We start from the raw sequence: 23,927 nt of genomic DNA, 5'->3' as shown, positions 1-23,927 counted from the left end.
CATTCTTATCGCACAGAGGACAGGCTTCCGCACGAACGATGGCTACAAAACGAGAATCGACCTTGAGGAGGTCAGTCTCTGCCACCGTCCCCCCCAGGCTGGGGCCCCCGTTTCCCAGCCTTTCCCCAGCTTCCACACCAGTTAGACGTCTTCCGCGGCTGAGGCCCCGGCTCTTGCGCCCTTCCGACTCGCAGTTTGATCCCAGTGCTGTAGAGGTAAGTGGGAGGGGTCTCTCTATTACAGATGAGAGATGAATGACTGCTGTTGACATATTTCATGCATATTTATCCTGTGCTCCGCATCACTCCGCATGTACATTGTGTTACAAGATGTTAGAATTCGACTGTTTCCTTAAGACCACATGAATCTCAGGATTAACTCTGAAAACAGCAAATGTATGAAATTTGAAAATGTCTGAATGTTCACTGTTTTTATTGTTTTTGCTCGCTCTGCTTTTACTGAATATCATCTCATAAATGATAAACTGATAAATGAGTAATCAGATTTTAAATGTCTTTTCTAACATGGAAATTAACTGCTCCCTTTTGTAGCTCTGCTTTAATGCTAACTAAAATTGTTCTTTGCTGTCGTTGTCTATGCAAGTCCTTATCTGTCGTCCTCCTTTAGGAGCTTTATCATTCATTTGGGCAGGATTTAGTTCCTGCAAAGGCCAGTGCTGGGGCTTCAGGTTAATATTTGTGCTGATCCACCTCACTGCTGCATGGTGATTTCACAGATAAGTGCTGTGCTGGGCTCCTCCTGCAAGGTTTATAAAAATACGCATGGATCACTTACAGATGTATTTGCTGATTTAAAAAAAATATACATATTTGTTTATCATTAGACTAATTTGGTTTAAACTGCATTAAATTATATGCTCCAATTATTGCAATTCCGCTGTGTACTGCATTTTCAAGTATTTAACAAGATCGGTTATATTAAAATATATGGCCTGCTGACCCATACAACAAGTTAACAGAATAAAGACGGAATGATTTTTTAACATTATTTTTATATAACCTGAGTGCAGAAAACAAGAGGGTTTCATTACAAACCAGTGATCACCAACTCGTGGGCTCCGTAGCAAAACAGAATTGAATTGAGACTGTGCGATCGATTCCACAATCGTCCGAAGTCGGCATTCTTTTCGGACGCTGGGTTTGTATTGCTGATGGAATTTGGCCCGAGGAAGCATAGTTGAAGACTCCTGCAACGAAATAAAATGCAGGGTGGTGCACATGCGCGTACCAACACCCGCTCGCTGTAATTGGATTGGCTGCCGAGCGTCCACACCCAATGACGTAACAGGGATATTATCTCGGCTGCCGACGGCGGTAAGTTTTCACCCTGTGGCTGACGGCGCCGGAGTAGCAGGAAGACGGTAGACATGGTGTGTTAATCATTATGCGGCATTTTATTGTGAGATTCCTTTATACGTTTTAGCAGCCAGTCGGCGCTTACAGTAAGGTGGGGGAGGGGTTAACACTTGCTGTCCTTTGATAGTGAATTCATCAAAGCCTGTAGGCGGCTAATTGCGCTTAAAATGTCTGGTTATAAAGTTCGACAGCAGAGCTGTCTGCTTTAGTGATTTGACAGCTTGATGTACTTAAGTTAACGATTCGTCTTCGTGAATAGTCAGTTTGTTTAGACTTTCCGACAGATACAAGTTAATGAGTAAAAATGTCTGATCGCGTTTTTAATCGAGTTGGGTTCTTTCGGATGCCAGTATATTCCGCTGATCCTTCATCGGTTTAAGTTAAAAGCGCAGCAATGTGAAGTGCATGTCGTAACGCGTGTGTTTTTTCCTGAACAGTCTGACTTCACGGAAGACCAGATCATTGGTGAGTGGCCGCTTTCTTCGCCTTTTCCGCTTGTCTGTCTCCGCTTGCCCCGCAGCCGTCTTCTGGCTGCATGTCATTTTCTCTCCTTTCATCCATCCTCCCTCTAAAACATCTGTCCTCTTCTGTCTCTTGTATGCGTGAACCCCCGGCTTGCTCTTTCCAGGTTCAATTTAAGCCGGACCAGATTTATGGTGAGTCTCTGCAGCGGAAAAGATGAAAAATATTAACTTCTGAAGTGTGAGACACTAACACACTGTCTTGACGTGGGCTGTTTGGGGCCTCGTGTGTTTTAAGCTTGACAGTCGTTCATTTCAGGCTTGCATTCATTTCCGCGCATGCTGTCTGTATCGTGTTGGCCGAATAATTACCGATGGCTTAATCTGCACAGCCATTGTCTCTGGGCAAGCTGGATTTGCCCGGCATTCTTCTGCCCCAAGCTTATCTCAGTACAGTTTTTACACCGTATTTGTCCACTGTGGTTGGGGGGGGGGTGCCGCTGATTGTCAGTACTTCCTGGGGAGGGAGGTGGGGGGACGGCTAATCGGCTAACAGGCGTTCTTCGCTAACATTAACAAACGTATCCGATGGATTTAAACGTTCAGATACTTGTGCAACCCACTGCATTACTGGTCTGCCGAAAGCATGAAGAGCCCCCCGCCCTGTCCTGCATATAAGGTCCGCTGATGCAGCCCATGCGTCGGTAGGTTAAACCGCGCGTCGGAAACGCCCAAATCTTTAATCGCGACCCATTTAACGCAATTATTTGTTTAAAATGCTTGTTATCCCGTATTTAGGCTTCTCGAAATATCCGCAGGCTGACGCAAAACACCACACTGCTCTCAGCAGCGTCATTCTAGAATAATGCCCGTTTTAGGAGCGGCTGATTTTGATTTCCTTTTAATATAGCCCCCTCTTCGGGTTTGGTTTAACCTAAAATGGTTGACAGGCTGCCGCCCCATTCCACTACGAGCCTTATATGGCCACATCCCCTTAGACGGCCTATCCCGGGATGCCCCACATTCCAAACTGCAGGAGCAGAACCTACCATAAAACTGACTCAGGCTGGTGAGACGATGCCCAGGGGCAAGAGTGCCATGCCAGCAACACCCACAGTGTAACACACACTTCTGCCTCCCTCTGTGTGTCATTGTTAGTGTTACAGAATTTTTGTTAGGGTTAGAGGATTTTTGTTTTTAATGAGTTGTGCTCCCCCCCCCCCATAAACTAGCATGGGTTTTTTTCTGGAAACGGTTCTGGCTCTTAAGTCCTGCTAATGTTGTCCTAGTGAAGTTGTACCTCATGCCCCTAAAATTCTTATTAAAATGAGAGAGAAAGCTCGACTGGCTGTACCGGGACAAAGCCTTACTGGTCTAATCACGGCGTAACCGGACGTCTTAAGAGAGGATGTAAAACTAGCACTTTTATCCGTTTTTTGGACTTTGCATGATGGAATTTTGGAAGTTTCTCCATAACATGCTGAAGTCAACAAATATGAAACTTCTCGTGCTTTGGGTGTGGAGGGTTCATGGGCCGCAGACTGCAGTGCTTTCATTAAGCCATTAGCATTTACTTCTCAGCCTTGTTTCCTTATCTACTTCCTGTTACTCCCTGAATAAACGTCTTGCGTGTAAACATGTTTTCCCGTTCTCTTGACTGCTGACTTTCCCTCTCAGATTTCAAGGAAGCGTTCCTGCTGTTTGACCGGACAGGCGATGGGAAGATCAGCTACAGCCAATGTGGGGATGTGATGCGTGCGCTGGGCCAGAACCCCGTCAATGCCGAGGTGCTGAAGGTCTTGGGAAACCCCAAAGCTGATGGTGAGTCCCAGGGCAGGCCGCTGTGCTCTACAACAGGCGTGATGAGGACTGCAGGACTTGTGTATATGTAAAATTATTTTTTTCCCTTCATCAGAGATGAATTTCAAGATGCTGGACTTCGAGCAGTTCCTGCCCATGTTTCAGACCATTGCCAAGAACAAGGACCAGGGCTCCTTTGAGGACTTTGTGGAGGGCCTGCGCGTCTTCGACAAGGAGGGCAACGGCACCGTCATGGGTGCCGAGTTGCGTCATGTCCTCACCACGCTAGGTAGACCCTCCCAGGCTTTTTCCCAAGCTGAAAATTTACCTGGTACCACAGTGTCTGCCTGTTCCCAACGCCACAGGAACACTCGAACCTTTCCTCACCCTATGTTTGTCTAATTGACGAGTGCTGATGTGTGTCATGTATGAAAAGCCTCGGTTTATAGCAGTGTCTGTTTTCATGGTAGCCAAACTGTAGCTAACGCCCGCTACCAAGCCGCCTGTAGAGTCTCCGTCAGACGTTCACACAGCCGCTGTGGCTCAGCGTCATGGCCTCCACTTTGCTGGTGGATGCCTTTTGAAGTTCCATGCTTGAATGTGGATTTCGTCTCAAAGTGAAATGGGCTCATCTTAATTCCTTTTGGTACATTTGTCAGGTCCTCTAGTGCCGTGCTTCCCAACCCAGTCCTGGAGGACCCACAGACAGTCCATATTTTTGCTCCGGCCCACTGCCCTGTCAAACGGATCACATTTTTGGGAGCTGGGAGGAAGCAAAAACGTGGACTGTGGGGTTTGCTGGGTGGTGAGGGTCCCCAAAGCCAGGTTGGGAAACACCTCTCATGTAATTGAGACTCCTGGGGTGCCAGTCCTCCCGTGTTGACGCTTTATTAGCACATGGATAGTGCTGTTAAACACTTCTCCCAAAGGCAATTTAGGATATTCCTTCGGTGCTTTATTCCTAGAAGCGATGTCTGACCATTACTGATTTGTTTCAGGAGAGAAGATGACTGAGGAAGAGGTAGAAACCCTGATTGCAGGTCACGAAGATGCTAATGGCTGCATCAACTATGAAGGTACTAACCGCATGGGACGGGATGTCGCACCAGACGCCCACTTGTGTGCCTGACTTTTGTAGTCCGGACAGGTACCTAAAAACATGGCAGGTACCTGTCCGGCACATGTGTCATTTTTAAGATGTGTCATTTTTTAACATGGCACATGTGTCATTTTTAAGATGTGGCTGCATTTAGGTTGCTGCTGCCCTGTTGTAAGTGTTGCATGGTGTTGCGGTGTGGGATGGATTGAAAGAAAGGAAACTAAGGGCAGCTGACCATTAATGGCAGTGGCCTCGTGTGTTTGGCCTGCCTTACATCATGCCTTATCTGGATGTGCTACTGTGGAGGGACCCTTTGTGTCTTGGGAGGAATTCCCATAATGCTGTCTGCACACACATGCATTTGCATTTCGTTCCTTATTTCTCAGACCTTATAACTTGATACCTACTGGTGCAGAAGGCTTCCCCCCCTCCCCCAAGGCCAGTAGGTGTTTAATAGGCGTCATGCCTTGACTCAGGAATTGGTATGCAAGACTATTCCCCTCGTCCTCTCTTAGTATAGCGGAGCTGGAAACCTGTCCTCGCACCACATAATGGAGTTACGCTGCTTCTGTAACGGGTCTCTGCACCTTCCGTTTGCTTTCCACGCAGGATGTCCAGTGCTCAACTTGTTTACAGTAATTAGGAAGTGAAGAAACAGATTAAATCACGATTGTTTTTGCTGCTTTGAATTTTTGTACAGTTTTCAACATTAACCCTTCATCTCTCCCCCCCCATACAGAACTTGTCAGGATGGTCATGAGCGGCTGAAGACCTGAGCATCATCTTCAATATTTTAGACATAGGGTTTCTTTGTATATTTATCCCCCGCACCCTCACTGGCATACCGGCACCCACAATGCTCCTGGGCTTCGTTAGTTCACCTTCTCAGAAGTGCCTTCGACACAGCGGACACCCCACGGTTCGAGGTGGAATGCCCCGCGCTCCTCCGCCGGCACCTTTTGACGTGGTGCCGCGTGAACTTGCTGCTAGGATCGGAAGAGGCCCAGCAGAGAGGAAGCCCAGCTTCCTCATCACCGGTCGCTCTGCGTCATAGGAAAGGTGTCGGTAAATTAATCGGGCATGAACTGAAAGTTGCTTGTGGTGTTTTGTTTAGACTAAATAAATTTGCCTGATTCCTGAAAGTTCTGTTGAATGTGTGTATTTTATTTTATTGATTATGAAATGAATTAGCATTGAGTTCGTTAAAATATTAATTTATGGTTTCACTCAATTTCATCTCTTGGTAAACAATTGGAATAAGACATTTTACATTTTCAAGCAGGACTTTTTTGGTTGAGGTGAACCCTGACTTGATCTCCACATTGTGCTAATACTCAGATTAAGCTTTGTTCCGCAGTAGTGCTATAGATTGCTGTGCCGTTTGCAATAGGGAAATATCAAAGGGGAGTCTTTGTCCTGTTTCCTCCCAGCTGATGCATAGTTTTCCTTACTAGACTCATCTCTGAATATCGTGTGTGAGACAATGTGAGAGGCATGACCAAATAAGGACATTGTGGGGGGAGAAGAGCTCTTGTGGAAATGGGATCGCTTTAACACCAGTGCCGGAAAGGCCAGCCCATGCTCCCTCTTAAAGGTAAATGCACAGATGGCTGATGCACGCTAACCAGTGCATATTGGTGGGATGTTTGCTACATCTCTGCCAAAAGCAGTAACCCAGACTTGTGAGAGAGTCCGAGGACTGTGCCTGCTTTTGTACAAAGAGAGCTGTTACACAAATGCCACAAGGCCTGCAGATGATTAACTGGCCTACTTGTATATTTGGGTCCCCTGCCCAGCCCATCATGGACGTGCCGCCTCGCTACTATGGACGTCGGACGGCCTGTGCAGCGAGGGAGGATGAGCTGCTCTGGCAGATAAGCATTTCTGTAGAATGCTGAGGCCTGTTTAGCTCCGGATAAGACCAGCATACCTCATTGACCCGGATAACTAAGCAAATACGGCAAACACAAGAGAAAATGCCAGAATACTGTAGAATGTTCCCCATGCTGGGGGGGGGGGGGAGACCTTGAATCCTGTTCAGGTGACCTGCACAGCCCCAGCCTTGGGTGTTACATGACGCAGCCCTCCTCATTCCTGAGTGTTTCAGATGCAGTGTGGCAGTGTGGGAGCCCCCCCCCCATGTTCCAGTAGCTGAATGTCAGACACAGATCTGTAGACTAACTTTCCTTCCTCTTTCTTGGCACAGCTCTGCAGTTGTGGGTTTCTACTTGGGTTTGCACCATGTGTGAGGCTTGCACGATGCTGCTACCCACAACCCCCAGCCCCGCCCCCACTCCCCTTCGTATCTGCCCCCCCCGAACCTGAACATCCCTGTGTAGTAATATCAGCTTTTTCCATATCTGTGTCAGCTGACTTTTTCACGAGCCTGGGTCATAGAACTTGGGCAACCCCATGGTATCTTAACCCACGTGGGACGTAGAGTTTCAGCTCATGGGAAATGGTGAAAAATAACAGACAACACAAGACTTTGTATCACTTTTATCTGCATGTTTTTTTTAAATGTGTAAATAGGACCTTTCGATTTTTTTTTCTCAGTTCGTTTCCGGTGATGATATGACAAATTCAGGTAAAGTATTTAACACACCTGTGCAGCAAATGTCCTTGACAAACTGCATCATTCGATACTATCATCACTGTAACCATTTTTCTTACGGTTAACCATAAAAAAAATAAATAGAAAATAAACACCGCCACAAAATCTTCACTAGATCTACAGTTGAAACACAGAGACCACCACTTTCAGTCTTTTGGGGTTGTTTAATACTGACAGGCCGACGTATGGAGCAGTACTGGTGTTGTTTTTGGGTATGAGGCATCAAGCGGGTGGGTCCTGTGGGGGGGGCTGTTACGTCCACAGGCTTCTCATACTAAATTGGCCACCCTGCTCAAGTGAGTTTTACAGCAATTCTGAAGTTTGATGTGGATGTTTGAAGGCATGAAGTCCAATTGGCAAGATTATTATGTGATGCAGGAATCGGCGTTAAGTTTCTACATAAATCAGAGAAAAGCCGAGTTTCCTTGTGGCCAGAGTGTTCATGAATAACGTGGAAGGTGCCATTCAGTAACATCTCCTAGAGACGAGAGACGTTACAGAAGATAATTGGAATGGAGGCGAATCAGGTCACTGCCGAGACGGAAATGTCTGTCGACCTTCTGCTCGGCGCTAAAGGAAGAACATCACGTGTCTGACACCACCAGCACCCCCCCAAAAGGTCAGGCCACAGGGTACGGCAGATACCCAGGGTACAGGAGTCCTGACCTGGGAACAGATCCATGGCACTGGGGAAGCCGCAGGGCAGACCTGATGGGAATCACCTAGCTAGGTGCAGCTCGCACCCTAAGGAACGGACTCAACGGCAGCAAGGTACGGCGATTATCACCGGAGCAAAATGAGAGGTGGACACAAAGATTACAGCAAGTAACATGGCAACAGAGAAGGCCCAGTAACTGTCAGTGACATAAAAATAGGAATACAATGAAGAGTATAAGAAACTATTTATAGAAATGCCTTGTTTGGATATACGGAACCAGTTCTTAGGCCTGTCAGACAGATTCCATCACAGAGCCTTTCCGTCCCAAATCAGCATTTCCTGTTAGCTGATCCCACATACACAGAAACACAAAGGCATCCAGCTTCACTTGGCTACACCCACCACATGTAATTAACAACAGCAGTTTCCCTTCCTGAACACTTAGTATATGATAAAACATGGAGTCGAACTCGGAGCCTGGCACCGTCTCCTCTGCTGATTGTAAAAGTATGGACAACACTGACGTACTCACACTGCAAGAGGTTTCATAATAAAGTGTTTGGCACTATATCAAGCAGATAGACACCCAGGTAAATACTACTAAATTTATCTGAAAAGTCAAGCCAAACCTAGACTCAACTGTGACAGTAAAGGGACAAGTCAACTTGTGAGGCTTCAGAGCAACTGAAAACCTTCCAAAACGATTTGTTGCAGTCATGCATCTTCATTGTAAAAATCATCCAATATTCAAGTAAAACTGGTCAAAGCAACACAGCTCATAGTGTACAAGAGCATCCCGAGTTTGGGATGACTTTTGCAGGCTGGCATAAACAGAGAAGGCTGTCCAATGGAAAACCTTGCTTTTGAACAGATCTATCCAACTAATACCTTGTTCCTGGAACAGGCTGTCCAATTGAGACCTTGCTTTTGAATAGATCTATCCAATAAAAATCTTGCTTTGAAACAGGCTGTCCAATGGAAATCTTGCTTTTGGAAAAACCTGTCCAATGGGAATCCTGCAGTAACTGCCCTCTCACTATGTGACATTCTTTACAAAAACAATTTGGGTTAAGTGCTTTACTTCAATGATAAAAAAACATAATTATAACTATACAATTATCACTCATTATGATGATTATTATTAGCATTAAGTGCTTTTCAAAGTGAATTAAATTAAAAAAATAATAATTTCAACAAAAACAATAATAGCAACATTAAAAACAGGCTGGAAAAAGGTAAAAGTATTCAGAAATGTTAACATTATCAAAGTGCTATTAACGCTCCCTTCCCTTCTACTCTACACAAGTTCAGGACAGCTGGTCCACACACCTCCAGCCCTAACCCCCATCCCATTCTCTATAAAACCAAATAATATATGACCCACAATCTACTATAGCGACAACGACTGTACTGTATATACCTCTATGATGATCATTTCGAGGCTGCATCTTTGTATTGATTTTAACTAGTCTTCCACCAAGCTGTTAGACAGACAGACAGACAGACAGACAGACAGAGAGGCCCGTTAAGAGAGACCCTGGAGAGAGAGAAGGGTGGGGGTGCCGCTTTGAAAGACCGGAAGCCCACAAACGGCCACTTTGTGCAGAACGAAGGTTTACCTGGGGGGCCCTTCGCGTGACAGGTACTCTGTGCAGGGCAACTCTCATACGCACCTTCTGTCTGACGGCGAGAGGGAGAAGTGGGTGAATTTACATGCTAAAAAGCGGACACCTCTCTCACATTCCTGGACTTTTACACTTATACATGTTCAGATTTGAAGTTTTGTTTCTGAGATTTTCTTTCATCTGCTTTTCAGAACAAACAGATCAAACACCTAATTCGAAGTTGTGCTGTTCAGTCCTCTCTTTTCCTCTCTCCCTTTTCTTTCACTCTGTCTCTCTCTCTTTCTTCACTGGGGCGGGATAACTGGGGCAGAGGAGTGAAGAGCCTCAGGGGGCAGAGGGGCACTTGGCTCTAGTATACAGACAAAGAGCAAAAGGTGGAAAAAAATAATGTGTTTTAATACAGGAAGACAAACAGCTTTTATAGCTCTACTGATTCGACTGATTTGACAATGACTGTGTAACAGCTCTACTGATTCGACTGATTTAACCATGACTGTGTAACGGCTCTACTGATTCGGCTGATTTGACAATGACTGTGTAACGGCCCTACTGATTCGACTGATTTGACCATGACTTTGTAACGGCTCTACTGATTCGGCTGATTTGACAATGACTGTGTAACGGCTCTACTGATTCGACTGATTTGACCATGACTGTGTAACGGCTCTACTGATTCGACTGATTTGACCATGACTGTGTAACGGCTCTACTGATTCGACCATGACTGTGTAACGGCTCTACTGATTCGACTGATTTGACCATGACTGTGTAACGGCTCTACTGATTCGACTGATTTGACCATGACTGTGTAACGGCTCTACTGATTCGACTGATTTGACCATGACTGTGTAACGGCTCTACTGATTCGACTGATTTGACCATGACTGTGTAACGGCTCTACTGATTCGACTGATTTGACCATGACTGTGTAACGGCTCTACTGATTCGATTGATTTGACCATGACTGTGTAACGGCTCTACTGATTCGACTGATTTGACCATGACTGTGTAACGGCTCTACTGATTCGACTGATTTGACCATGACTGTTTAACGGCTCTACTGATTCGACTGATTTGACCATGACTTTGTAACGGCTCTACTGATTCGACTGATTTGACCATGACTGTGTAACGGCTCTACTGATTTGACTGATTTCACCATGACTGTGTAACAGCTCTATTGATTCAGCTGATTTGACTGATTTGTCTATGATTATAACATCCCTGATGCTAACAGGATTTAAAAGATGACAGTAGCCAGTGCACAATATTAAAGGCATTTTAAGCAGGCAGCCCTGTTTCTTGTCTGTAAATAGCAGCTGTCAGAGATGCCAGCATGCAGCACTATCAGCAGCACAAAGAGTGAAAAGGAAAGACTTACCATGGACTGAAAAAGGGGTGGCGGCAGACTGGGGTAATGGGGGCTGACTGGGAGGGACTGGGGGGGAGATGTGCTGGGCTGGGGGGGCCTGGGGCTCCTGTGGCTGGCCGGAGTAGGGTCCAGACTGGGGGTTGTTGACAGACGAAGCCGGCGCCGGGCTGGGAGCAGGTGGGGGACCAGGGGTGCCAGGGGCAGGCTGCGAGCTGGGCAGGCCTTGAGGGGGGGCCAGCGGGGCAGATGTGGGATGCTGTGGGGGGGTCTGGCTGTGCTGCTGGTGCTGGATCTGCTGGAAGTGCTGTTGACGGGCTCTCATCTCTGCATACTTGAGCTGCTCCATGTGGAAGGACTGCCGGTCGGCCAGGAGCTGCTGACGCTGATACTCCAGCTGGAGTGAAGCACAGACACATTCACCGTGCGGGAAACACGCTTCCTCCTGCAACTCTGCAGCCCGGCGCGCTCACTGCACTTACCGCCTCCCTCTCTCTGTCCATGATGGTCTCCAACTCCTCGAAGTGCCTCAGCTTGATCTCTAGCTTCTTCATCTGAGTCTCCACCAGCAGGGCCACCAGAGACTTGATCTTGCGTTCCTCGACGGCAGCGAGATGCTGGGAGGTCACGTTCCGAAAGTAAAAGTAAATTTCAGTCAGAGTAACCCTATATACTGTAACAATGAATGCTGGATTAGAGGGACGCTCTTTTACTAAACGTGCCCCTGAATCTGGTGCCTCGCTCAGCGTGGCAGGACCCCACCTCAGGGCTTCCATACCTTGGCTTTCACGGCGGCTGCTGCTAGGGCAGACGCTGCGGCGGTGGCCAGATTTCCTTCACCGATATCCCGCTCCACCTTAGCCTTCCTCTCCCCGTCACTCTCTCCGTCTCTCCTGCCTTCTTCTGTACCCTCCTTGCCCTCCTTGTCTTTCTCTCCATCACCTGGAAGCGAAGTCGAGGCGTAACGCGGTATAATGACATCAGCACCATCGCGGCTCCTCCGCCGCTCTGCACGGCTGCCGCACATGCCCTTACCCATCTCCGATTCGGGCTTCTCCCCCTCTCTGTCCCCATCTTCATCCCTCTCTCTCTCTTCCTCCTTCTTCCCATTTTCCCCCTGCCTGTCTTCATCATCTGTAGTGGATTCTTTGCTCTCCTGGCAAACAGCAGGGAGAACCATGGAATAGGGAACTCAGCACACATACAGGTATCCGCACACACACACACACACACACACACACACACACACACACACACACACATACAGGTATCCCCACACACACACACACACACACACACACAGGTATCCGCACACACACACACACACACAGGTATCCGCGCACACACACACACACACACACACACACACACACACACACACAGGTATCCGCACACACACACACACACACACACACACATACAGGTATCCGCGCAAACACACACACACACACACACACACACACACACAGGTATCTGCACACACACACACACACACACACACAGGTATCCGCACACACACACACACATACAGGTATCCGCGCAAACACACACACACACACACACACCTTGCTCTCCCTCTTCTCCTCAGAGGGCTGCCCTTCACTCTTGTTCTCCTCGCCACTCTCCTCTGCAAAGGGAAATCCTCGTGTCAGCGTCCCGAAGAGCATCCCAGCTAAACCCCCCACCTCCAGTATCACCGTACCCCCTCCCCCTGGGCCAGTCTGCGTCATGCCACGCCCCCTTCCTCACCCGGCCTCTCCGTCTCCTCCAGGTCAGTACCGGCGATTCCGCTGCCCTCCAGGCCAAACAGGGGGTCCCGCCTCCCGCTGACTCGAGCCGCCTCCTCCACCCGCCTGACGTGCGCCTCCACCAAAGCTGCTGGCACCTCCTCTTTCATCCGCGAGAACTCCTCTGCGGAGACAGACTGGCAGTGAGCACTGACGGAGATCCATGTTACTGGCACTCCCATTCCTAGGGGAATCTGCACCTGACCCTCCGCGCTTGTCTTGTCACTGACACCCGCTGCCGGTGACAGATCGCTGTTAGATCCCCTCTTACATTCACGTCACACATCATAGCAGATCAAGGTCCGAAAGACCTTACGCCATTTTATTCACAACTGCAAATGCTGCTGATTATTTGATTATCCTGGTTAAATTAAGCGCTTTTACCTTTCCGGGACCCTCACCCCAAACCCGAGCATGAGCCCAGCCTGACTGGCAGACCCTCCCTCCCAGGGTCCTCCCCGGAAAGGCGGGCTTCTCACCGAGGGCGGACTTGGCTGCCGCAGAGGCCACACGCGGGTCCACCACAGAGGCCAGGAAGGCCACAGTGCTCATGACGGGGTTGCCAGCCTGGCTGAAAGGGACGGGTTGGAAGGCCAGTGGGCCCAGTGAGGAGGAGCTGTCCTCCAGGTACGGGTCCTCGATGGGCAGCCGCAGGAAATGCAGGATGCACTCGTCCTGCGTGCGGCTCCCCACGTGCTCCGACACCTTGTTCCAGTCGTCCTTATACATCTCCAGGGCCTGGAAAGAAAAAAAATGTTAGGGAAAGAGGTCAAAAAGATGTATGTAGACCAATCAGTAGATGGTCACACGGATGGAGAATGGAGGAAGTGATGAGGAAGAGGAGGCGATGAGGGTGCGGAGATGGTGTCTCACCTCCAGCAGCAGCAGCGTCTCCTGCTCGGTCCATTCCCTGGTGGTGCTGGCTGCACTCTTACTCTGCCACCAGACACAGAAGTAGGGTAAGGGCAAGTAGCGGAGGGTAAGGGTAAGTAGCGGAGGGTAAGGGTAAGTAGCGGAGGGTAAGACGGCCTGGGCATTACTGTTCACTTTCACAGCTGAGCATGTCCCCATCCACTTTCTTGGTACCCGTATCTGAACCAATCCATTCAATATTTATATCTGCTTAAGTCCGGCCCCGATCTTTTAATAAATATTTAAATATGCATACATATACAGCAGGCGCTGGTACATTCTTGGGCTAAGTAAGCCTCGTGATTTGCCAGTATTCTTCATTATGATGTCTCTGCAAGTGCCTAGTTAAATATGTTGTATTAAATGATGCTCTTTTGCCATCTTCGCTGGAAAGGATACCATTGCAAACACTGCAGGAAGCCACTGGGCTACTTTGAGTCTCCAGTTCACAGTTTCCTCACCGCTAACATCGATAATTTGTCGTTTCAAGCCATACAAATGTGCACCCCCCCGCTCTCCTTCTCCCCTCATCCCCCATCTTTCCCTGTCTATCCCCCTTCCCTCTCTCTCTCCCTCCCTCCTTCTCCCCATCTTTGCCTGTCCACCCTCCTTCCCCCACTCTCTCTCCCTCCCTCTCCATACCTTGGACGGCCCGCTTTTCTTGTTGTACATGTCAGTCCTCAGGCCAAAGTTCTGCAGATCCACCGGCTTCTCCTTCACCTTCTCAGGGAAGGACAGCAGCTGTTGCGAGGCTGGCGCCTGGGGCATGGGGGCCAGGACACCAAGGGGACACTAAGGTTCACTCATCCAGGTTCCCACACAATAGCACCCAAGTTTAACTTCAACTTTAAATTCTTGAGGCCCTTTTTTCACACGGCACAGGATGATTCAGGCCGTCAAGTAAGAAGCAACCTTCACCTTCTGACAGGTACCTGTGAGGGTTTGGGCTGTAAGGGAACCAGGCTGGAGGGTGTATCAGCCAGGACGTGAAAGTGGGACGTGGGAGGGGGCCCCATGGGGGTCGGCCGGCTCTCAGCGTCCACCTGGTAGTTGATCAGGCCCCACTGTTCCAGGAAGGCGTGGACCCTGGAGAAGAGGGATGCAGATCTGGTCAAAACCCAAAGGCAGTCACAGGAAATGAAAACCCTGCTCTCCTGTGGCGCTGTGGTCCTCCACACCTCATGATGGCGCACACATCTCCGGCCAAATTCCGCCGGCAGGCTGTGGAAGTCAAGTATTCCTGGGGATTGAGGCGGTATGTGTCTATCATGAAATTCCGGTAGGCCAGGTAACTGTAAAGAGAGAAACAAAAAAATCAAGTCAGTGGATGGGTTTATGGGTCAATCCTAACAGGAAAAGTCATATGTACGCATCTCCGTTTGCAAGACGCAGCTCACATTTCAGGGGTCTTGGACTTATTTTTGCCGTTGAAGAATTCTGGGAGGGCTCTGCGTTCAATGGCATGAACACTGGAAAGTAGAGGGAAAAAGGTGGGGTGGAGAAGATGAGGGGGTTCATGTTGTCGATTTCCTGCAGAGTGATGGGGCTCCCTTCCAGAGCAATGTCTTCCAGAAGTATTTCAAGATCAGGAAGTGCAGTGCGTCACACTGGTGGTGCATCTTGCAGGAAGTGCAGTGCGTCACACTGGCGGTGCATCTTGCACGAAGTGACGCAGCCTCGATAGCACGGCTAATGGGCACATTCTGCTACTAGCATGACGCATCAGGGCTCAAGCCGCAGTGACGTAAGAAATACAAGGTGATTGCCCACCCCTCCCCCACCTGTTGTAGTCGAACCAGGCGGCGTAGCTGGGAATGATGATGTGGTGGGTCTGCTCTGTCACGTTGTCCTCGTGGAGGTCGGAGCCCTTCACTGGCTCGCCCTTCACACTGGGGGAGCCCTCCTCTTCCTCCTGAAAGCGTGCGGCCGTCAGCGGTGCCGTGTGTTTTAAAAGCTACAGTGCGGCAAGCACAACCCTCCAGTTTCCTGCTCCTCACCTTCCCAACTGTATCCATGGACTCGTCCTCTTGCTCGTCTATTGGAAAAACACACAAGACTCGCATTTATTTTACACATTTGTCGGGTCCTTTTTCTATTCCCATTCCCTTGTCCTATATGCCAGGTCGCGGGGATCCGGAGCCCATCCCAGAAGCAAAGGGTACAAGGCAGAGAATAACCCATCGCAGGCACACGCACCATTCACACCCACATTCATACCTATGGACAATTTAGCAGAATTAGCATGTTTTTGGAATTTGGAGGGAAACTGGGAAGAATATGAAGACACACAAACCCCGCACAAACCCTGCACAAACCCCGCACAAACCCCGCACAAACTCCACACAAACCCCGCACAAACTCCACACAAACTCCGCACAAACCCCGCACAAACCACGCACAAATCCCGCACAAATCCCGCACAAACCCCGCACAAACCCCGCACAAACCCCGCACAAACCCCGCACAAACTCCACACAAACCCCGCACAAACCACGCACAAACTCCGCACAAATCCCGCACAAACCCCGCACAAACCCCGCACAAACCCCGCACAAATCCCGCACAAACCCCGCACAAATCCCGCACAAACCCCGCACAAACCCCGCACAAACCCCGCACAAACCCCGCACAAACCCCGCACAAACTCCACACAAACCCCGCACAAACTCCACACAAACTCCACACAAACCCCGCACAAATCCCGCACAAATCCCACACAAACCCCGCACAAACCCCGCACAAACCCCACACAAACCCCGCACAAACTCCACACAAACCCCGCACAAACCACGCACAAACTCCGCACAAATCCCGCACAAACCCCGCACAAACCCCGCACAAACCCCGCACAAATCCCGCACAAACCCCGCACAAATCCCGCACAAACCCCGCACAAACCCCGCACAAACCCCGCACAAACCCCGCACAAACCCCGCACAAACCCCGCACAAACCCCGCACAAACCCCGCACAAACCCCGCACAAATCCCGCACAAACCCCGCACAAACCCCGCACAAATCCCGCACAAACCCCGCACAAACCCCGCACAAATCCCGCACAAACCCCGCACAAACCCCGCACAAATCCCGCACAAACCCCGCACAAACTCCACACAAATCCCGCACAAACCCCGCACAAACTCCACACAAACCCCGCACAAACTCCACACAAACCCCGCACAAACCACGCACAAATCCCACACAAACCCCGCACAAACCCCACACAAACACCGCACAAACCCCGCACAAATCCCGCACAAACCCCGCACAAACCCCGCACAAATCCCGCACAAACCCCGCACAAACTCCACACAAACCCCGCACAAATCCCGCACAAATCCCGCACAAACCCCGCACAAACCCCGCACAAATCCCGCACAAACCCTGCACAAACCCCGCACAAATCCCGCACAAACCCCGCACAAACTCCACACAAACCCCGCACAAACTCCACACAAACCCCGCACAAACCACGCACAAATCCCGCACAAATCCCGCACAAACCCCGCACAAACCCCACACAAACACCGCACAAACCCCGCACAAATCCCACACAAACCCCGCACAAATCCCACACAAACTCCACGGCCAGGGCAGACATTCGAACCCCAGTCCCAGAGGTGTGAGATATCAATGCTAACCACTTTGCTACAATGTGGGCCATTAGCTTGGATAAAACGTTTTACAGCGAATCGGGCTTTGTTTGGTGGCGGTTTTTGTAAGGGGGATGGGGGCTAAGAAAACACAGTGAGACTGAGGGGCTCACCCAGGTCCGTCATGGTCCCTCCCTTCACTGGAGTCGCCTCGGAGTCTTTCTTAGTGTTCACTGTAAGAAGGACAGGAACATGCCAAGGTCACACCAAGGTCACGCCAACAGTCAGCAGAACACACACCACAAGCAAATTGCCCAGATCTGTCACGATGGTGATAAAGACAGCGGGGGGGGGGGGGGGGGGGGGGTGCACACCATTTTTGGGCAGCGTGACCTCCTCCACAGCTGGCACCGGTGAGGGCTCATCCAGCTCCTTGGTCAAGTCCTCCTGCTCCTCCTCGCGGTGCCCGCGCTTCGGCTTGGTGTAGGGAGTGGTGGGTCTACAGTATCCCCCCACACACACACAGACACACACACACACACACACAGACACACACACACACAAAAATCATAAGAGGTTCCACCCGGAAGTGGCCAGTGGTGGCTTAATGGTTCAGGACATGCACTTGTAATTGAAAGATTGCAGGTTCGAATCCCCGACCAGCAAGGCACCACTGAGGTACCCTGAGCAAGGTGCCGCCCCCAAGCACTGCCCCCCCGGGCGCTGAGTTAGCTGCCCCCTGCTGTGTCACGATGTCACATATGGCTTAAAGGCAGAGGACACATTTCTTTGTTGTGCACTGTGTGCTGTGGTGTGTCAACAATGAACACTTAATTCTAATTCATTCGCAGGATAAAGATGTGTGTCACAGCGCCCCTAGTGGCGTACCCCTTCTTGGTGTTCTTTTTCTTGCTCTCCTGTGGGGGCGGGGGTGGGGATGGTGAGGGGGAGCGCTTCCTCTTCTTTGTGCTCCCCGGCTTCCGATCCCGGCGTTCATCCGGAGGAGACACTTCGTCAGTGAGCGTTTTGGCTGAAATCCTCTTTCTCCGCGGCAGGCCCTCGCCCACCTCATAGTCCTCCTCTGTCATCCACTCATTGAAATGATCCAGATCAAGGATCCACTTGGCATGTACCTGTAAGTGTGGATATGTCAGATCAGGGGTCACCCCAGCATCCGCCAGCTCTGGGCAGGTGTCTACACCCACCTTTCGGGGCTTTTCTGGGCTGGGGGGGTCCTCCACGGCTGCCTCCACCTCGCTGGCAGGAATCCAGGTGTCATAGCTGGCAGACAGAGCAAAGTCAGGTTTAGCCTTTAGCAAATGCAGAGGGCAGAGGTACGGGATGCAGAGGTGTGCAGTGAGGTTTGTCATAGGAAATGCAGAGGGAGGTGTGTAATGAAGTCTGTCATAGAAAGAGAAGAGGGAGGTGTGTAATGAGGTCTGTCACACAAACAGCAGAGGGAGAGGTGTGTAATGAGGTCTGTCATAGAAAGAAGAGGGAGGTGTGTAATGAGGTCTGTCATAGAAAGAGAAGAGGGAGGTGTGTAATGAGGTCTGTCACACAAACAGCAGAGGGAGAGGTGTGTAATGAGGTCTGTCATAGAAAGAGAAGAGGGAGGTGTGTAATGAGGTCTGTCACACAAACAGCAGAGGGAGGTGTGTAATGAGGTCTGTCACAAAAACAGCAGAGAGAGGTGTATAATGAGGTCTGTCACACAAACAGCAGAGGGAGGTGTATAATGAGGTCTGTCACACAAACAGCAGAGGGAGGTGTGTAATGAGGTCTGTCACACAAACAGCAGAGGGAGGTGTGTAATGAGGTCTGTCACACAAACAGCAGAGGGAGGTGTGTAATGAGGTCTGTCACACAAACAGCAGAGGGAGGTGTGTAATGAGGTCTGTCACACAAACAGCAGAGGGAGGTGTATAATGAGGTCTGTCACACAAACAGCAGAGGGAGGTGTATAATGAGGTCTGTCACACAAACAGCAGACTCATTTTATTAAACCTATAGCCGTACTCCGGGCCCCACCCTGGGCCGTACCTGTCGGGGGAGTAACCCCAATGAAGGAGCACTTGCTTGTCTCTCTTCATAACCGGTCGAACCCACTCCTCTGTAACAGGGCACACATACACTGGTTATGACTCTGTCATGTTCACAAAGGTGTGCAGATCTTTTCTCCAGCTGACCTATTCCAACACACAGATGTCAAACAAGCAGACCAGGTGCTGGTGGCTTTTCTCCGAGATATTGCCATCCTCACCCTCTTCCAGGCTGGCAGGAATGGAAACCACAACGTGGGAGCTAGTGGACTTGTCTTCTGTCACTGATCCCTGGGGGGAGAACAACACGAGTGGAAATCGACAGCATGAACTGTAGCACTCCATGGTCAAAGACAGACAGGTGGGGGGGGGGGGGGGGCAGGTAGAATGGTCTGGAAAACCACCAAACCTGGTGCCGCTTTATGATGTCTTTCAGTTTGCCCATCAGCTTGGGCTCGATGTCGGCACTGAGGAAGATGATGGGCCGGCTGAGACAGTTATTCTGGCCAAAGGGGGAACATGAGTCGTTAAATTTCAAGGCAGGTCCCGGAAATTTCTACAGCTTCAGTGGCGCCGTGGGCTCACCTGCACCAGGGATTTCTCAATGGTCATGAACATCTCAACATTACGGTCCATCCGTGATGGGTTCTGGAAGTCAAATCTCCTCCTGAAAATGGATAAAGGACCAATTAAGTATGACCCAGTTCAATTTCCCCATGCTCTCCGCATGTTCTCCCAATGTTCTCCTACAGACTGCCAAGACATGTCATGAATCTTGAGCACCTTCTTGCTCAATAGCAACCTTGATTAGTTTAACTAGACAAACTGCTATGAATTTTCACTTGAAATCCAAGAGCCACTATAACTGTTTTCCAGAACTTTCTACAAAGTTCTTCCATGTTTGTGTGTGAAAGTGGTGTCTATCTGGGAGGATGGGTCATGTGGCTGTCCCTGCGGCCAGTGACTGGTCCACATGTACTTGTATTTTAGTGCCTAGTGCTTTTTCTGCAACCGAGAGTTTTGTTTTCTTTCTGATGTGAGTAATATCAAAGTTTCATGGGTTATTAGGGTTACGTTTTGGTGGAGAATGTTTACAATATATGCCTCATTATGCACAGGATTACTCTGGACTACTTTAGTGCACAGTATTGTAATTAGGACGACTGAATCGGGTTCTCTCGATGCCAACGATATGTGATTCACATATGTGCGTTATACCTATCCAAAGTAACGAGCCTGAGATTAATGGGTGCGTTTTGCGTTTGTCGGGTTCTGAGGTTAAGGCCCCTTGTGGGGCCACTCACCAGCCCTGGTCACTCTTGAACTTGTAGGCAGCAGCCAGTATGTGGCAGAGAGCTCCACCCGACTTAAAGTCCAGGAAGCACTTAATCTGAGGAAGCAAACAGAGAGAAGGTGTTAAGATGAGCACAGGAGGTGTTAAGCACAACTCCATGCCTGAACACCATGAACACGACTTTCCATTTGGCTTCTCACTGTGGATCCATGCAACAAGGAGACCGGAGATAAACGAATCCACTTTAGGCATCAAACTTCTATGCAGGCAGACACAAAGATCATAGATGACCTTCTGAAGGACCCATAGATCATGGTTTTAAAGTAACATTAAGGCTCATTCCATTGAACTTTACAAGAGGGGAACCACATTAAGTAACGGTAATTAAGTGCTGTGCGCACTGCATTAAGTAAAATCGATTAATATGGCTGTAAATACATCTGGATCGGGGTCTATAACTTCACGCAGCCACTGTGAGTGACTGCTCCTTAGGATTTACACACTGCCTGCACACCCAGTCCAGATCAGTTCAGCTCGAGGTTCCTCAGATTGGCTGAGCACCATCTGTGGATGTGAGAATCTTAATGCATCACAGGGAGGTGAGCTGTGTGTTTAGGCTGATTTACGGTGCTGTTACCGGGAGCTTGGTGAGCGGGGGGTTGCTGACATGCCGGCCAAACACCTCCTCCTGAAACTGCAGCAGCTGCACCACCAGGCTTGACAGAGACTTGTTGGTTGGGGGCTCTGCCTGAATGTACTGCAAAGATGAAGGTGAGCGTCAAATGAAACCGACACCTTAAAGGGACCACAAGTGAAAAGCAAAATAGCAGACAGTTTAAAGCTATTTTAAATGTATTTATGTGCTTCACAGGATACTGAGAAAACCAAAGAGTGACATTACAGGAGGAAAGAGCAGTACAGTTTGGGTACAAAAGCAAACTGATTATGACATTTCCTGCAAAAACTCTGGCAGAACAGCTGATTACTGCTCCATTATTACAGCCTGTCTCAGGGACTGACATTTGAAACAGATGTAATTTACATTTCACACACCATCGCTTTTTGAAACATGCAGTCCAGAGTTTTCAAACAAAGCTTTCTGCCTTGTTTCTACCATAAATATAAACTTCATATATATTAATCAAAAATTTCTCTCAAAACCTACTTCTTTCCTCCCAGAAGGCTCTTCGAAAAACAGAAGCATTGCGCTGAGTTACACAATAATCACGTATTTAGCCTTCAGGTATGCCCTTCAGAAGTTACATTCCTTCATATGGAACATTTGAAAGATCAATACAGTTAATATCAGAGAAACACTTGTTAATTAAAATAAACCAGGATCTACATATCGATTAACTGGAATTATTACGTAAAATTGCCAGGACAATGCACAATACATTACAGCACAATAAATTAATAGCATATGTCGTATTAACACTTGGCTGCATTGAATGCTTATCGAACTTCTGAGAAACTGAGTTTACTAGATGGCGCTCTTTTCTAAAAATCTAATCACTATACTATCTCGTTATATTAGAGACTGAAAAAGTTCAGTGTTAGTGATTAATCTGATAATTAATGACAAAAAGTTATACTAGAATAATGAACAGGATACAGCGGATAGGTGTGTTCTCCTGGGATCTAATCGTTAATCCCCGTCACCATGAGGCATGAGGAACAACGAATCTGGACCGTATGGGACTGATTACCGTTTTGTTTAGCAGTCAAAGTTCTACAGTGCTGTACATATGTAATAAACCATAAAATATGTTGAAACGTTACATACAATTACACTTGACCTGGGTGTTAAGATGTTAACGCATAAAAGGGTTGACTAATTAATGAAGAAAACACGATGTTCCTAAAATGACACTTCTTTTAGTATATCAGAGCTGGCTTATTTGGGGCCCAGGTTTGATCCCTCCACAGGGCAGTTCAATGGGGACAGTCTAACCACGATGCACAGCCCAGTTTCTCGCCCTGGTTCCGTGCTATGCTCACCGTGTCATCGCTGATCGAGGCGTTACATGTTTTGACAGCCCTGACCATATGCTGCTTTGTGTGTGTGACGGGAGGGGGGCGGCTCCCCTGGCCGTCTGCTTCACAGATAACCCCCTAAATGCTACGCTCTGTACAATGAATATTCAACAGTTGACAGTGAAGAGGGAGCGAAATGCCGAGTCGATCTATATAGCGATGCACGTCTATGTGCGGTGTTTGCTGCATGTGCATCCTTGCATTCGAGCACAACCGAATTGCTTTGTGCCAGACTCAAGCGCAATAAACACAATGCTGAGACATGCACTGAGGTTTAATCATGTCAGATGCCTCATGATCGCCGGCTCCGCGGGCCATCCAGCCCCGGTCCTTCCCATGGCCGATCTGCGCAGATGCTTCCTCGGCATCTTCTCTTTTGTCTCCGGATCTCGGGCTGTATGCATGGACCAGCTGGACTAGCCCTGCAGACGCCGCTGCTCGCCCTCCCACTCCTCATCTCCTCCTCCTTCTGCTGAACACTCATTCTTCTTTCTTTATTTGCAATACGGTTGGGTCTACATAAATAGCACGGCCTCGCGGGGGGAGAAAGAGAAGGAAAAAAGACAAGCAGTACCTTTTTGTAATTCTTGCCCAACCATATGCGGACGTTGTCGAACTGTGAGATTGTGTCGGCAGCTTCGAAATATTTTACGTTCGGGCCGCCGTCTTTCTTCCGCACCGCCATCTTTGCCTGCAGATGAAGAAAAGACGCCCTTGCTCGCCCTCTGGTGGCCGTTCGTAAGCTCCGCGGCGCTTAGCGTTTGCTCCAGACGCGTTGTAACGGCGAAATTGTGTCCATTTTGGCTCAATTGGCAGAAGCCGCAGTAAGCCGGATCAGGTCGCATGGTTGAGCCAAGATGTCTGACAATGGAGCTGTGATTGCATACGTGATTTCGCGGCGCTTACTGGTATCGATGCATCTGTAGAGAAATTAAAAATATCAGGAATGAAAATCCAGTAAAAAAAACATATCATGCGTTTCTTTTGGGGGTATTGTAAATTTTAGATTCTTGCTTATAAGACCTTCTATTTGCAAAAATGCACATACACATGGACATACAAAAACACAGAAATGTACTGTTGGTGGCTATGTATGAAATAACTCCATCGTTTTAACATAAAAACAACCATATTGTCTACAGTTTATTGATGCTGCGGTATCTTATATACCTGAGTCTTAAATTCATTCAACTTTCCATCTAAATATAAATACAGGGGAGGTTGCGTCTGTGTGTTACCTCTCTGTTATTTGGTTGTATTC

At 48.8% G+C, this 23,927-nt stretch overlaps 2 protein-coding genes across 6 annotated transcripts; one reads left to right on the top strand and one right to left on the bottom strand.

Moving 5' to 3' along the window:
• The first annotated feature begins 1,304 nt into the window (after positions 1-1,304).
• Positions 1,305-5,878, top strand: myl6 (myosin, light chain 6, alkali, smooth muscle and non-muscle). 2 transcript variants are annotated; one of them, XM_049000235.1, is made up of 6 exons: positions 1,305-1,390; positions 1,814-1,841; positions 3,515-3,658; positions 3,753-3,926; positions 4,636-4,713; positions 5,476-5,878. In XM_049000235.1, exons 1-6 carry the CDS (start codon positions 1,388-1,390, stop codon positions 5,502-5,504), a joined length of 456 nt encoding a protein of 151 aa, XP_048856192.1. In that variant the 5' UTR covers positions 1,305-1,387; the 3' UTR covers positions 5,505-5,878. The 2 variants fall into 2 exon arrangements, with proteins under 2 accessions (XP_048856192.1, XP_048856191.1); XM_049000234.1 differs by having other exon boundaries at positions 1,390-1,419.
• A 1,342-nt stretch (positions 5,879-7,220) lies between these two features.
• Positions 7,221-23,394, bottom strand: smarcc2 (SWI/SNF related, matrix associated, actin dependent regulator of chromatin, subfamily c, member 2). 4 transcript variants are annotated; one of them, XR_007386920.1, is made up of 27 exons: positions 23,241-23,394; positions 21,267-21,386; positions 20,640-20,725; positions 19,921-20,002; positions 19,745-19,837; positions 19,557-19,626; positions 19,337-19,406; positions 18,499-18,574; positions 18,182-18,426; positions 17,668-17,792; positions 17,467-17,526; positions 15,699-15,736; positions 15,483-15,613; positions 15,099-15,170; positions 14,880-14,993; positions 14,635-14,787; positions 14,344-14,476; positions 13,663-13,725; positions 13,269-13,527; positions 12,752-12,913; positions 12,568-12,629; positions 12,038-12,158; positions 11,781-11,944; positions 11,485-11,619; positions 11,015-11,399; positions 9,843-9,982; positions 7,221-9,688 (listed from the first exon to the last, which is right to left on the bottom strand). XR_007386920.1 is itself a non-coding variant. In XM_049000232.1 (26 exons), exons 1-26 carry the CDS (start codon positions 23,349-23,351, stop codon positions 9,918-9,920), a joined length of 3,180 nt encoding a protein of 1,059 aa, XP_048856189.1. In that variant the 5' UTR covers positions 23,352-23,394; the 3' UTR covers positions 7,221-9,917. The 4 variants fall into 4 exon arrangements, 2 of the variants coding, with proteins under 2 accessions (XP_048856189.1, XP_048856188.1); XR_007386921.1 differs by having other exon boundaries at positions 7,221-9,684; XM_049000232.1 differs by having other exon boundaries at positions 7,221-9,982; positions 14,344-14,460; positions 14,634-14,787.
• Positions 23,395-23,927: the final 533 nt, after the last annotated feature.

Source organism: Brienomyrus brachyistius, unplaced genomic scaffold (genome assembly GCF_023856365.1).
Source record: "Brienomyrus brachyistius isolate T26 unplaced genomic scaffold, BBRACH_0.4 scaffold50, whole genome shotgun sequence".
In the NCBI taxonomy this organism is placed as follows: domain Eukaryota; kingdom Metazoa; phylum Chordata; class Actinopteri; order Osteoglossiformes; family Mormyridae; genus Brienomyrus; species Brienomyrus brachyistius.
The sequence above is the reverse complement of the archived record's forward strand: the minus strand, read 5'-3'. Positions and strand labels throughout refer to the sequence as shown.